The 13,450-nt window shown below is 36.1% G+C and overlaps 1 protein-coding gene across 2 annotated transcripts in view; it reads right to left on the bottom strand.

Annotated features, from left to right (window-relative positions):
- Positions 1–13,450, bottom strand: part of CACNA1I (calcium voltage-gated channel subunit alpha1 I) — a 175,465-nt gene that overhangs the window by 46,843 nt on the left and 115,172 nt on the right. For both annotated transcript variants that reach the window (XM_087968295.1, XM_087968294.1), the window contains exons 14-21: positions 12,558–12,727; positions 10,558–10,968; positions 9,458–9,558; positions 7,590–7,713; positions 6,862–6,930; positions 5,805–5,989; positions 1,869–1,995; positions 6–131 (exon numbers count right to left, since the gene is read on the bottom strand). In XM_087968295.1, coding sequence (XP_087824421.1) covers positions 6–131; positions 1,869–1,995; positions 5,805–5,989; positions 6,862–6,930; positions 7,590–7,713; positions 9,458–9,558; positions 10,558–10,968; positions 12,558–12,727 — 1,313 coding nt within the window. The remainder of the gene's footprint in view (positions 1–5; positions 132–1,868; positions 1,996–5,804; positions 5,990–6,861; positions 6,931–7,589; positions 7,714–9,457; positions 9,559–10,557; positions 10,969–12,557; positions 12,728–13,450) is intronic.

The following is a 13,450-nucleotide window of genomic DNA, read 5'->3' on the forward strand; positions in this document are numbered from 1 at the left end:
TTTACCTGACCCAGATTGTCAAAGTTGTATTTGTGATGCACCCATTTGTAATTGGCAGCCATGCAGTCAGACCTATTTGTGATATTTCGGATATCAACACCCAGGCAATGGTAGAATTTTCCTTTGAAAAGCTATAAGAAAAAGGGATTTTGTCAGACATTGAAAGAATAAAAGGATAAGAGATTGCTATATGAATGGCCTGATGACCTAATGGTGAAGATGCTCGCCTCCCACTTAGAAGGTTAAGAGTTCAATTCTAAGTAGTGGCAGATATTTTTCTCTTAAAATGCAAAGAAAAAATATCTGCTATGAACTCTGCATTGTATCAGGAAGGGCATCCAACCAGTAATGCTCAGCTCCATCCAATCACCCCAACTCTACAAGGATTACAATGTTGTAAAAAAGGAGGGGGGATGTTGGTGCTGTATTTTTAAGCTGGTTTCAGGTCATTTTTCTCACATTTGTTTGGAGTACTCAGTTGGGAACGGAAAAGGAAGACCTCTTAAAGGGAAATAACTTCTATTCTCCACTCCTAGTTCCCAAAAATAGCCTAAAATCCACCACAGTAATTTGGCAATGATTTGGGGGATTAAAAAATTGAAAATGGGAGCAGTTTGCCTCATAGAGTCCTCCCATTCCATCTTTACCCAGCAATCATCAATAACAATATTTGACATTTAAATAAATAAAAGATTAAAACAAATTGGCTGTAGACCAGGAGGCCAAATTGAAGCATATGCTATGAAAATCCATAAAGACTATGTTGTAAGAAGAGCAACTATTTGCTTCACTTCTTATACATTTTAAGTTGTTCCTCCTTAAAATAGGCAATATAGACTCTAGTATATTTTTATATGAAGACAGAAGCATTACCCACTCTTACAGAAGTACACACAACATAAAGACAATGCCATTTGTTTCCATCTCTAAATAGCTGTTGGAGGATGCTTGAAATGTGGGTGGGGAGGGGAGAGTCAGAGAAATAAGAAAAGTTTTTTTTAAAAAATAAATGGTTGTCTCAAGGCATCTCATCTCTGATCAGACATCATTTCAGCATTCAACCCTACGATCCAACTACATCTTATTGTGGTTCAAAATCCAAACCCTAATATCTTGCTAGTTGGAAACCTGTTCTTCTTTATAGCACATGGGAAATAGATCAAGAAGTAAAGCCATTAAAATGATGGCCTCAGTTCATTTCCAAGAGTTTTTTTCCTGTCGTCCTTTTTTAGGCCACATTATTCTCCAGCCACTATTAGAGATCCACCTTTGTATTAAGGCAGAAAGTAAGTAGTCTATAATAATGATACTGCAAAGATAGAGAAAAGCTTGAAGCATCTCTTTCGACATATATGTACTGTGCCAACTTTGAGCTGTTATTGTATGTGAGAAATTGGACATGTTGATTATTAATAAATATTAGGTTGGGGAAATAAGGGCAGCCCAGAAATGGAACTCTATTCATACATTCTATCTCTAAGAATGTAGGAGTGGCAGGTTTTGGGGGTGAAGTTAAAAGAGGAATTAGCCTAGAATCCCTATGTAGCCACAAGCGAACTAAGTCCAACCCCCTTTGAATTTTGTGGATCCTTATCTAATTCCAAGAAGGTGCTAACCATTGCTTGAGAAGATTCCCATACATAGGCATGAATAGCAATTAATCTTGCTAGTGCCTTGATCTTTCATGCCTGGCAAAGAAAGACCAAAGCTAAGAACTGGGACAGTTGGAATCCCAACACATATAATGGGCACCAGGTTGGGGAAATCCATTTCAAACCATACTTTTCAAAAGTGTTTGAAACTGTAAAACAAACATTAATAACAACTGTATATGCCTACAATACTTTTGTATTTAGTAGGTACCATACCTGCACTCCAAGAATTCCAAAGATTATAAAGAAGGCACAGCAGATGAGGACAATATTTCCAATAGGCTTGAGTGATGAAATGAGAGTTTCAACCACCAGCTTCAAACCTGGAGCACGGCTGATGACCCTGAGAAAGGAGCACTGTGAGAGCTATAGGGTAGAATCTAATACTTCACTTTCCATGCAAAGTATCATACCAAGAGAGTTTGGTTTGCAGTTCTGCAAAATGGTTGGTTTAGGAGATCTTGCCTTAACAAATCAGACCAAAAGTTAAACTTCAAGCAACTTATCAAATAGTAAACCTCTCTCAAAAGTAAACAAAAGTAACTAAAGAACTAAGGGATTTAATGTTTATGAAGGAAATTACTTTTAAAAGCTATTTTTCTCCAAGGGCTAACATGAACAGTCAGGTTGTCTATTGTCCGTATTGACCAGCAACCATTTTTGAGGAGTAGGAATGGATGATATTGTTTTGTATGCTCATAAGGAAATATGACCTCTGGGTAAATTTTCTGGTCCATTTTTCAAGTACAGGTAGTCCTTGAGTGATGGCAATTCATGCTAAAACTATAAATAACAGGAAATTATAATGGGATCTTGGAGTTTCAGCTTCCCTCAGTCATATGATCAGATATCTGATGTTCCTTGACAGCTTCCCATAAGCAAAATCAATGGAGAAGCCTGCAAGAAGTCAGATGTTGCCATCATGTGAGGCCTTTGTTTAACCATAGCAACTTGGACTACAGGAATGGCTGTCCCTAAACAATACAATCATGTGACATCATGCCATAGACCAGGTCACTCAGTGACTGAATTGTTGGTCACAACTGCTGTTGTAACTTGAATACTACTCATGGCGTTTTCCTCCGTCTGGTGGCTCAAAGCATTGCTATATGGTTTGCCTACTGCATTGCTTTTAGTAGGACAATACTTTGGCTTCTTTGTAGAGGTAGGGATACCTACTCCTCATGCAATTCTTGCTTTTCCTGAATAATAGCTGCTGTATGTTACAAAAGGTCTTCTTGCTTACTTAATGAGTTTAATGCTTTGCCTTAGATGTTAAATACTTCTGGCTTGAAACTTGGCAGGAATACTGTTTTTTAATTGCTATTCTTTTCCCCAGAGCTACCTATTTTTGTGCTGGGCTGTATTTCTTTATTAATTACTCCACTGATGCACTATTTCATCTTTTTGCCACTTATTTGAGTCACTCCCTGGTTGAAAGCTTATAAATAGATCAATAATAAAACAACCAACTTTGATTACTTTGAAGGCAAAAGATAATACCCATACTTATGTGTTAAACGGTAGGTTCTCTAAGCTTGGCTTTTTTTTAGGGGAGACATTTTGTTATCAGGCTATGTAACATCATTAGTGCAACCAGGATTATCAAGGCAAGCATACGGTATAAACAACCAGAAAATTTCACTCTCTCATCTACTGATGATCTTAACTAGTCTGGTAATGAAATATCTGTAGGAAAACAACCAGGCCAGAGACCACTATAACATAATAAGAATAATAACTGGTGACTAGCAGAGGTGAACAAAATTCAAACCTTCATCTCCATGGTCAAAACAAGTAGACTGGCAGCATTGTAATCCAAGCCTAACCCCTTCTATATTTGTATGTGTGATACTTGGATAGTGATACCATATCACATCTACCATCTTGCCTGTATTGTCCCCTGTGGATGCTGATGTGTCAAAAGATAGTGGAAAACATAATTATTTAAAAAGCTGTTTTTTTACAGCAACTTAAAATAACATGCTATGAAAGGACAGAAATATTTCTTTGAAACAGCACACCAACACTTATATAACAGGAACATAACTGAATGTAGGCAAAAGTCCTGGAGAAAAATGGTCTACCAATTAATTTTAAAGATTTCAGGGAAGACTGCCACCCCATCCCCATATGTTTCATCTTAATGGAAGCAAATTGCTTAACATGATGAAAAATTTGAGAATAATTGTTCTTAGACACAACATGGGTTTAAGAGACATGGTCAGAAGCATGGTTGGATGCAAAAACCTTCTTGCCTCTAATGTTAAGAAGAATCAAAGCCTTCATCACAACTGTATACTGTCAGATGTAAAGAAACATGCCAGAAAAGCTGACATCCACTTTCATAAAGAAAGGGTTTAAGATAATTTATTTTTTTACCCCACCCCAAAATGCTTGTCTTATTCTTTGCACTTGATTCTTTAAATTGCTGTTTGCTACACCAGATGTTAAGATTACCATTCTTAATTAAATATATGCAGAAGCAACAGCTACAATTTATACAAATAATGTTAAGTCAGAAAAGATTGATTTAGTCAAGGTAGGGTGGCCTCTCTTCCCTTCACTATCTGATATTGTAATTGAATTACATGAACTTTGGAAAGTCTAAAGTTAATATTTGGGGGCAGCAATAAAAATGACAATACTTCCTAAGTTATTATCCTCATTTCAAATGTTGCTGGGCAAATGTCCAAACACAGTATGTAATAAAGTGGAAACAGTTAATCAATGAGTTTATTCATATTAATAATACATCCAGGTGTCAAAAACAAACAAACATACAAGCAATCTACCTAGAGAAAACTGGAAACCTCCTAATTCAAAGTTATATTGCACAGTATTCCAAATATTTTTAAATAAATAACTTTAAAGAGAATCCACAAGTTTCATGGAATTTCCTTTGGAAATTGATTTTTACCGAGCTATCTCTCCCTACGCCATCAAACTGAACAATTGTTAAATATATTCACAATTACTGAAAAGGGATGTTCTGCAAATTACAATTTATTTATTTATTTATTTATTTATTTATTTATTTATTTATTTATTTATTTATTTATTTATTTATTTATTTATTTATTTATTTGATTTGCAAACTGAACAATTGTTAAATATATTCACAATTACTGAAAAGGGATGTTCTGCAAATAAAGTAACAATAGTTTGTGGACATAGAGATAGGAACGTAACTTAGTTAAATTTTGGGTTTGGGTGTTAGGAAAGAATTAATTTTTTTCTTTAAAGATTTGAATCCTGATGGGATCAACCCATCACACCCACACTGGCAGAATGATCGTGTTATGGAGCCCATCAGACAAAGAATTTCAGCCTTTTCTGCTGTGACTCCCACCCTCTGGAACACCCTGCTCTCTGAGCGGAGATCTGTACCCTCCCTTTTGGCTTTCTGAAAGATCTTGAAGACATGGCTGTACCACCTAGCCTGGGGCCCCAATAGGATACGGAATTTTGGAGGTGGCATTATGGAGTAAATAACACCCTACTTCTTCCCTGTGTGCACTTTGCTCCCTCTCCATCCTGATTAGTTTTATTTCAATTTCAATTTATTATCTTTATTTATTGCTTTAATGTTTTATTGCAGGGATGTCAAACTCGTGGCCCACGTCATGTGGTGGCCATGCCCACACCCGGTTTAGCGAAGGGGGAAAAAGTCACGATACATTATGTGACAACGCCATGTTGATGTGAGTTTGACACCCCTGTTTTAGTGCATTTTAATTGAATGTCTGGAGTCACCTCTGGTGAGATGGGTGGCATACACATTTAATTAATTAACTAATACAGTAAATAAACTTTGTTGGCTTAATTTCAAATGGTGACTGATTTTTTTTTTCATAGTCCTTACACCTTGGTTGTCAAACTTGCCTAATATGGAGATGGGGATTGCCAGGAAATCGATAGACTAGATTAGGAGTTGAGGTAAACCTCCCTGAACTCCTTTCTCTATTGTTGGCAAACAAAACAAAACAAAACTGTCTACATCCATGAAAACACTAGGAGCTGGATTTGATTTGAGAGAGCCTTTACCTTACTAAATTCTTTTATTTGGCCAAACACATGAGACAAAACAAAATATATTTTTGAAATTTTCCATGCAGGGTTATGATATAGGTGAGGTTTCTTGGATCTTACCTCAGGGGGCGTAAAGTGCGCAGAAGTCGGAGGACTCTTAGCACTCCTAGGATTTTGGCTCCTCCGGCAGAGGCTACCGAAACTACGATATCAATAATGGATACAAACACCAAAAAGCCATCCAAGATATTCCAACTACTGCGTAGGTAGGCCTGGTCTCCAAAATACAGACCAAGAGAGACTATCTAGAGAAGATTAAGGATTGTATGAGCATGCGAAATGAAATCATGAATCAGTAAATGACATCTCTAGTGAGGTACACTTCCGATTCCTCAAAAATGGATTTATTAGGTCATAGAATCCATTGTAATAATGACAGGTAAAGAATTTATGTAAACACAATAACCAACTGCGCCAGCATTGCTGTTCATCTCTTTCAGCAGAATAAATTTTGAGAAAAAGAGGAATTAGAATTGGAAGCTTTGACTAGTTCCTCCAAGAAATACTGGTATCCTCTATAAAGTTATTAACCAACTTCAAGATGCTGATGACATCTATTCCCTCTTATTGTACACAACTTTTCATCCTCATAAAGATGATTACACATTTTAGATAAGTGTAGTTATGAAATGTTTACAGATTTAGTCTGTAGGAGGAAATTGAAAAAAGAAGCTCCAAGGCCATGCTAAATATTTATTCATTTTTATTTTGGGACTGAAATGGATTTTCTCTTATCCAAAGAGGAATAAATAATTAGGGAGAAGCATCACTGAAATGTGCAAGCTTTTAATTTCTTTCCCTCCAAAGATCTGGCTCCCTGCCCCCACCTAGGTCTTCTTTCTAAACTAATTCTAGCTAATTGGGAATCATGTAATGAACTTGATAATGGCAGTTAAACAACTACTAAATCCATTTCTTTATCTATTGAAATGAGTGCAAACAAAGCCAATTCATAATGAAGGTAATCTTTTCTCAACAGAATGTTTTCTCTTTTCACAGCACTGAAAAAATCTGTGACACCATCCAGTGAAAATAATTGTGAAAATGGCACTCCTTTTACACTTAAGATATTAGTTGAGCCAGCACAGCAAGAATGACTTGGCAGTGGGTAACTTACCTTCAGTGTCATCTCAGCAACAAAGATTGCTGTGAAGATGTAATTGGACACTGTGAGGAAGATTCTCTCCTAGAACAATCAAAGGCAGTCTCAAAATAGATATAATAAGTATCTTTCCATTTAAATTATTGCAACAGGCTTGGGGAAATGGTGCTTATGTTAAAGTTAAGAATTGCTATGATTGAAAATACAGTGTATTTGGGTATGTTGCCTCAAAAGCATCTCCCACCTCAGTATTTTAAATAATTTGCTTTGTACTCTCCCTGTGTAATCATATAATTAAATTCCTTTAGGCAGAAATGTATTTGTATCAACTAGCAGCTAATTTTTTTTCTTATTTGGGCACAAATGTCTTTAAAAATATAAATACAAATATATTATCTGTATTATTATACCCTCTTAGTCACACTACACAGGCATGCACAAGGAGATGGGTCTTCCTCATCTTTCAGATCTGTTTTTATGGGAGTCCAGTCACTATCCTACAGACATTAAGCATGAATAGAAGCAAGAACAGTCTTCTGCCACTTGAATATTATTTATATCCATATGTTCTTTATTACTCTCTGAAACACATACCTCTGGATATTTCCGAAACCGAATAAAGTGAATTCTTAGATTTAAATCCAATTATTGTATACAGTATTATTTAGAGGTTGAAGAAAGCATTTATGAGTTTCTAGCTGCTAAAATTACAAGTCTACTCATTATTATACAAAGCTACTCACTGTGCTCCTCTGTTCAATCTCAGGTCTCTCCAAGGCAATAGTAACGCAGTTCAAGAAAATGAAGGCCAGGACGATATAATCAAATAGCTTATGAGCAATGATAGTTTGGCAGAGAATGCGAAATCTGGAAGACAGTTTGTTCTAAACTATGAAAGGTTATCTATGAATATATGTACAATGGACATATCATGGTCATAGCAGGCTTCCCCATGCATCCCAGTTCACATTAACAAAATTTAGTGGCAAACCCACCAGTTTTTAAACACATCCTCTTCTCAGACATTTGTTTCATCCCCAAAAGGTTTAATACACTTATTTTATACTGAACAAGCTTACTTCATCCTTGATGGCCTTAAAAAAAAATCAGTCCTTGACTAGAAAAAGCTGTGCATAAATGATTAACAGAGACACCTGGAAGATTTAAAGAAAGTAGGGCAAACGGGATAGAAAAGGGTACGACATTAAACTTTAGATGTTAATCAAAATTGAAAAATAGAAAGATTTATTGGCAATACTCAACTTCCTCAATTAAGTCATCAATTCACTAGAACTGAGCCCAAAATTTTTGTTGCTAAATGTCACTTAACATTTGTTAAGTGAATTTTGCACCATTTTACGACATTTCTTGCCACAGCTGGTAAGTGAATTACTGGAGTTGTTCAGTTAGCAACATCATTGTTAAATGGCTCTGGCTTCCCCATTAACTTTGATTGTCAGAAGGATGAAAAAGATGATCATGCAACTCTAGGACATTGCAACTGTCATAAATACAAACCAGCTGCCAAACACCTGAATTTTGAGCATGTGACCATGAGGATGCTGCAATGGCTGTTAGTATGAAAAATGGTCATAAGTCATTTTTCAGTGCTGTGGTAACTTCGAATGATCGCTAAATGAACTGTTGTAAGTTGAGGACTATCTGTAGTTATTTTCTCCCATTTATTTGATAGTACATAATTGACCAATCAACTTGCATTTTAAAACCAAGAATAGATTCCTTAGTTTCTGTAAGACTTTCTGTTGAAATGCAATATTATTTGCTCAGAGCATGGATTTTCTCAAATGCAATTATTGTATGGCAACCACATGTTTATGAATGCAATTTTTATAATATGAAACACTTTTGTAATTTTGGAGATGTAGGGACATTTTGAAAGGTTAAGGATATTGTATTTACTCCATAAGCACATGCCACAAGCCACAACACACTGCATGAAGTGGGCAGTCATGGTGTTGTTGTTAAGTAAGGAAAGTACATGCATATCTGCATAATTAGGACAGAAATGCAGGTTTAAAAATAGATACTGTGTGATTATGCAGAAAAAAAAACAAATTTCTTGCCTGCATACCTGGCATGCTGACAGAGATCAAAGGAGAAAGTGGGGAAAACGTTGCAAAGTAGATTCTACAACTCTAAATAATCTTCACTGGTTTTCAAAGTGGATAAACCTAAATGCATATGATTTGAGAATATGCTGAAACTATAATCGTTGGGGGAACAGTCAGAGTAATATGGGAAAAGTATAAAACACTAAGTTAAAAAAAACCATCAGGAAAATAGGATGATGATGTATATTTTACACCACTTGGTCTTAAGATAAAATGCCAGTATAGCTTCACCTGGAAAACATGGAAAGCAAAATTCAAAAGCAAGACCAAAGGAGGAAGAGGGGAAAAAAGGGAGGGCAAGAAAAAAGGAGCAATGCTTCATTGTAATTATCCTAAGGATAACTTGAATGTACAATTGAAAAGTAAGCCTTCTTGTATGACTGCAAGTAGTTAAATCATTTCTACACTAAAATTGAAGACAGGATGATAAACCCATGCTTGAATCGCCATTCCCCAAAACACAAGCAAATGAAACATACTTGTTTTCTGGTGAGAATAAATAGATGGACCAATCTTCCCGTAACTCACACCAATCTGGCTTGTAGGCCTCTATCATCTTCTTTATACGGAAACACAGGCTCTGTAGAGGCAGAAGCAGAAAATCAGGAACTGTTGAGCAGTAGCTGTTTCTTTTCTTCTGTATCTATCATGCCCAACTGAAAATCATCCATGTACTAAATGAACATATTTAGTTGTTCACTATCTAATATTACTATTTATTATAATCACTATAATCACTTCTGCATGTTATAAAAACACAACAAAGAGCATACTGATAAAGTGATGGTGGCATAGTCAGAAAATTCAGAAATTTTGCTCTGATCCATCATGAAATTATTTATCATGTAAGAATGGAATGGAAGAGCAATGAATGACAGCTAGAATACTACAGTAAAATAATTTGCTTTGAGATCTTTGAGCTGCTTGGATTCTCTCTCAATCTACTTTTTCTCCTAAATGGGATTCTACTGTGAGATCTTCTTCCGGGGGTCACTATAGAAGGTATCACACTAAAGCTTTGCTATGGTTTTTCTTTTGCACTATACTGTAATAGAGTTCATCTGTTCATTTACTATAATTTTTCTCTGTTTTCAATTTCTTTTAGTAAAGATAGAAAATATATTGCAGGACCACCTCATCCCAATGGGATTGACCTACCTCACCCTGGCCAGCAGAAGACGCATGCTGTTGCAGGCCCCATCGGCCAAGGTATTCCAGCTACCAGGTCCAGGAAAAGAGCCTTCTTTGTCAGAGCACCTGCCCTTTGGGTCATCTTGCTCCACAGAGTGAGGTCAGTTCCAACCTTCCTGACTTTTCACAAGAAAACCTGGCTCTGCCAATTGGCCTGGAACTCCTATGAGGGGGCTTCAGGTTGGAGGTTGTTGACAGATATGTTCATCCTACTCCCTCCCTCTCCATCTTTTGGTTAAAGTTGAGTATTTATCTTTTTATTGTGTATAGGTTTTGTACTGTTTTATCTTTTTAATATTGTAAACCACCCAGTTACCTTGTGATAAGTTATGTGGTCAATACATTTAAATGAATGAATGAACAGCTAAATAAATAAATAAATATTTACATAATCTATCTCTTCATCATCTTCTCCATGGTCTTTCCGATTGTTCATTTCTGGAAATATATCCTTAGCAATTGTGGGCATTTTACCATTGCAGTGCTGGTGCTTGCTTGGCTCTATAGTCATTCCTATCTTCCATGATGGCTTGTGCCCAGATGAGACTGCTGAAGCCAATTCCAGTTCAGTGGAATCTTTGGTATCCAATGAAAATGTCCGTCGGTGATGGTGAATTACTGGCCTTTCTTGTTCTGCCTCTGTTATCCTGTGCCGTTCCCCAGATAAAAGTGATTCATGTTCAGCTGAAAAAGGCTTGTGTTTGAGGCTGTGTCCTCGAGCAAGGTTGTTCCAACTGGAACGTCTGCTTCCCCAGCCTCCACTATGATACCGAGCCCCATGAGAGCTACGGGAGCTAGACTGTAAGAGAGCCAAAAAAAAAAAAAAAACCCATATAGTGCTCCCATTCAAAACAAGAAGTTGACATAGTTTTAGTCATGCACCAGCATATTTTTATTTATTTGTTATACATTTTATACTACTGCATTTGTAACTCATTACTTAACTCCCACCTAATGTTTCCTTCTCAAAAAAACAGAGTAAGGAAATAGATAAGTGGACTAATACATGGAAAAATGAGACAAACTTTTCAGTTTCTTTTAATCTTATTCAATAACTGAGGGTGTTCCAAACATTCGGTGTTACCCTTTTCTTTGTTTTTATCCTGCCCTTTTTCATATATAACTCAAGGTGATGAATACCCACAATACTCCTTCCTCCTCCTATTTTCCCCATAACAATAGCCCTCTTAGGGGAGTTGGGCTGAGAGAGTGTGTGTGTGTGAGAGAGTGTTTCAAAGTCACCAGCCCATTTTTCATGTCTAAAATGGAATTAGAATTTACAGCTTCTTGGTTTTTAGGCCAACTCCTTACACCAAACTGGCTCTTTAAGTGAAAACTTAATTAAAAACATTTAATTACACATATAATTAATGCACTGAATTACTTAATTAAAACATTTAAAATATAGCCTTACTTTTTAAAAAATTAAATTTAATGGAAATAGTTATAAGACTTCAGGTGATGTCAGTTCCACTAGATAGTCCAGACCAGGAAATCAACTCCATAGAAAGGCCAAAACTACTTTTATTGAAATTAGCTATAGTAATACAATTTTTCAAACCTAGCTCTGCTGTAACTCCTCTCCCTGCTTATACTCCTATGATTTAATGAAGCATCTGCCTGAGCCTCTGCCAAATATTCTATGTCTAATCGTAGACTTAAGACATCCCTTTCATGCCTTTGATAACAAATCTTGTGCATCTCCATGAAGGTCATCTTCCTTAGTCTCTCTAGACAGCAAACACAATATAAAAAGATGTTCTCTCCTTTTGTGAATCATATTCAAGTAAATGTCTTCTTTAATATGATGACTACTATCATTCAAGACCACTTTTTGCTTTCCTCTCCAAATCTAGGACTTGTCCAGTATGGGTGGGAAATCTCTAACTCCCCCAGACTATGTTGGACTCTCAAATTATCATCCTAGTTGATGGTCATAATAAAAGTAAGTATGATACAATCATCTGCAGAGTCAATGACTGTCCTTTCAGCAAAGCACGCTAGTTTATTTGTAAATTAGAAAAGTAAAGGCTTACACTAGATATACTTTTAATTGCATTGGCCTAGTTCTTATTTTTATTACATTGCAGCCAGTGTTAACTACTATTCAGCAGAGCTTCAATATAAATTCTTAACTATTTTGTATAATCCAATTCCTTTCAATATAGGGAAAAATAATCAACCCTTTCCTACCATGTTAAGTGGAGAGGGGTAGGGAAAGTGCATAGATATCAATCAAGCATACTGATTACAGAATACATAAATGGAGAAGTTTATATAATGATTCTACTAATTAAAGGCCAAATTCTCAGATATTGGAGTTGGAAGATGATCCTAATCTATGACTGTTAATGTAAGTAGGTTGCAGATGGACTTAAATTCACTTACTAAAGACATCACGCTGCTTTTCCGGGATTCAAGGGCCATGAGAATATCTGATTGCAAAATATTGCGGGATGGATTCATTATTCCAGCAGTTGCCCCAGGCTGGTTTAGACAAGGAAGGCTGGGGTCAAGATGCCCATTTGGAGTCATGGGAATTGCACAAAGCTTTGGATCTGAGAAAAAACAAAAACAAAGCAGACAAAACACAGAGAGAAAGAGAGATAATACCCAGGGAGGATATTTTTTAAAGTAATTAGTGCTGCAAAATAAACAGTTCAACATAGATATATTCTAATCCTGTAGTTATGCTTCTAGAAAACAAGGAAGAATATGGAAATAAATTAATCCCTTTCCCCTCTTTCTTCATGTTCCTATTCTAACAATGCTTTATGTTATGCTTACAGAAGCTTGGAAACATTTGATGAAACTCTGCTCCATTACATTAAAAAAAAAAAAAAAAAACCCTTATCTTTTAACATTTGTTTAACATTTACCACCACAAGTTTCCTTCACTGTAACAGAATGAGAACTACTACAGTAGCAAAGATAGTCCAGTGGTAACAGTTCAGAAGTAAATTTGTGCTGAATGCACAGGTGTCTGCAGCTATCCACAATGATACCAGAATGACAAAATGTATGTCATGAAATCACAAAGCAAGCACCACCACACTTTTGCTTCCACATTACAAGCATACAAGAGGTGAAATTTTGTCATTATTTTATTTGGACATTTCACCCCAAATTTAGTAAAAGTAAGCAGAAATGATTAATTGGAATGGTGCAATGTATTTTCCATTCTTCAGATGAGTTGGAGACTTTAATTGCCATCATTCCCAAGACCAAGGGTAATTCATGGATCTGGATATCATTCTTTATTCTTCTTTTGATTGAAAATG

Source organism: Notechis scutatus, chromosome 6 (genome assembly GCF_049901735.1).
Source record: "Notechis scutatus isolate UNSWTSFEM ecotype Mainland chromosome 6, rNotScu1.2, whole genome shotgun sequence".
Classification (NCBI taxonomy): domain Eukaryota; kingdom Metazoa; phylum Chordata; class Lepidosauria; order Squamata; family Elapidae; genus Notechis; species Notechis scutatus.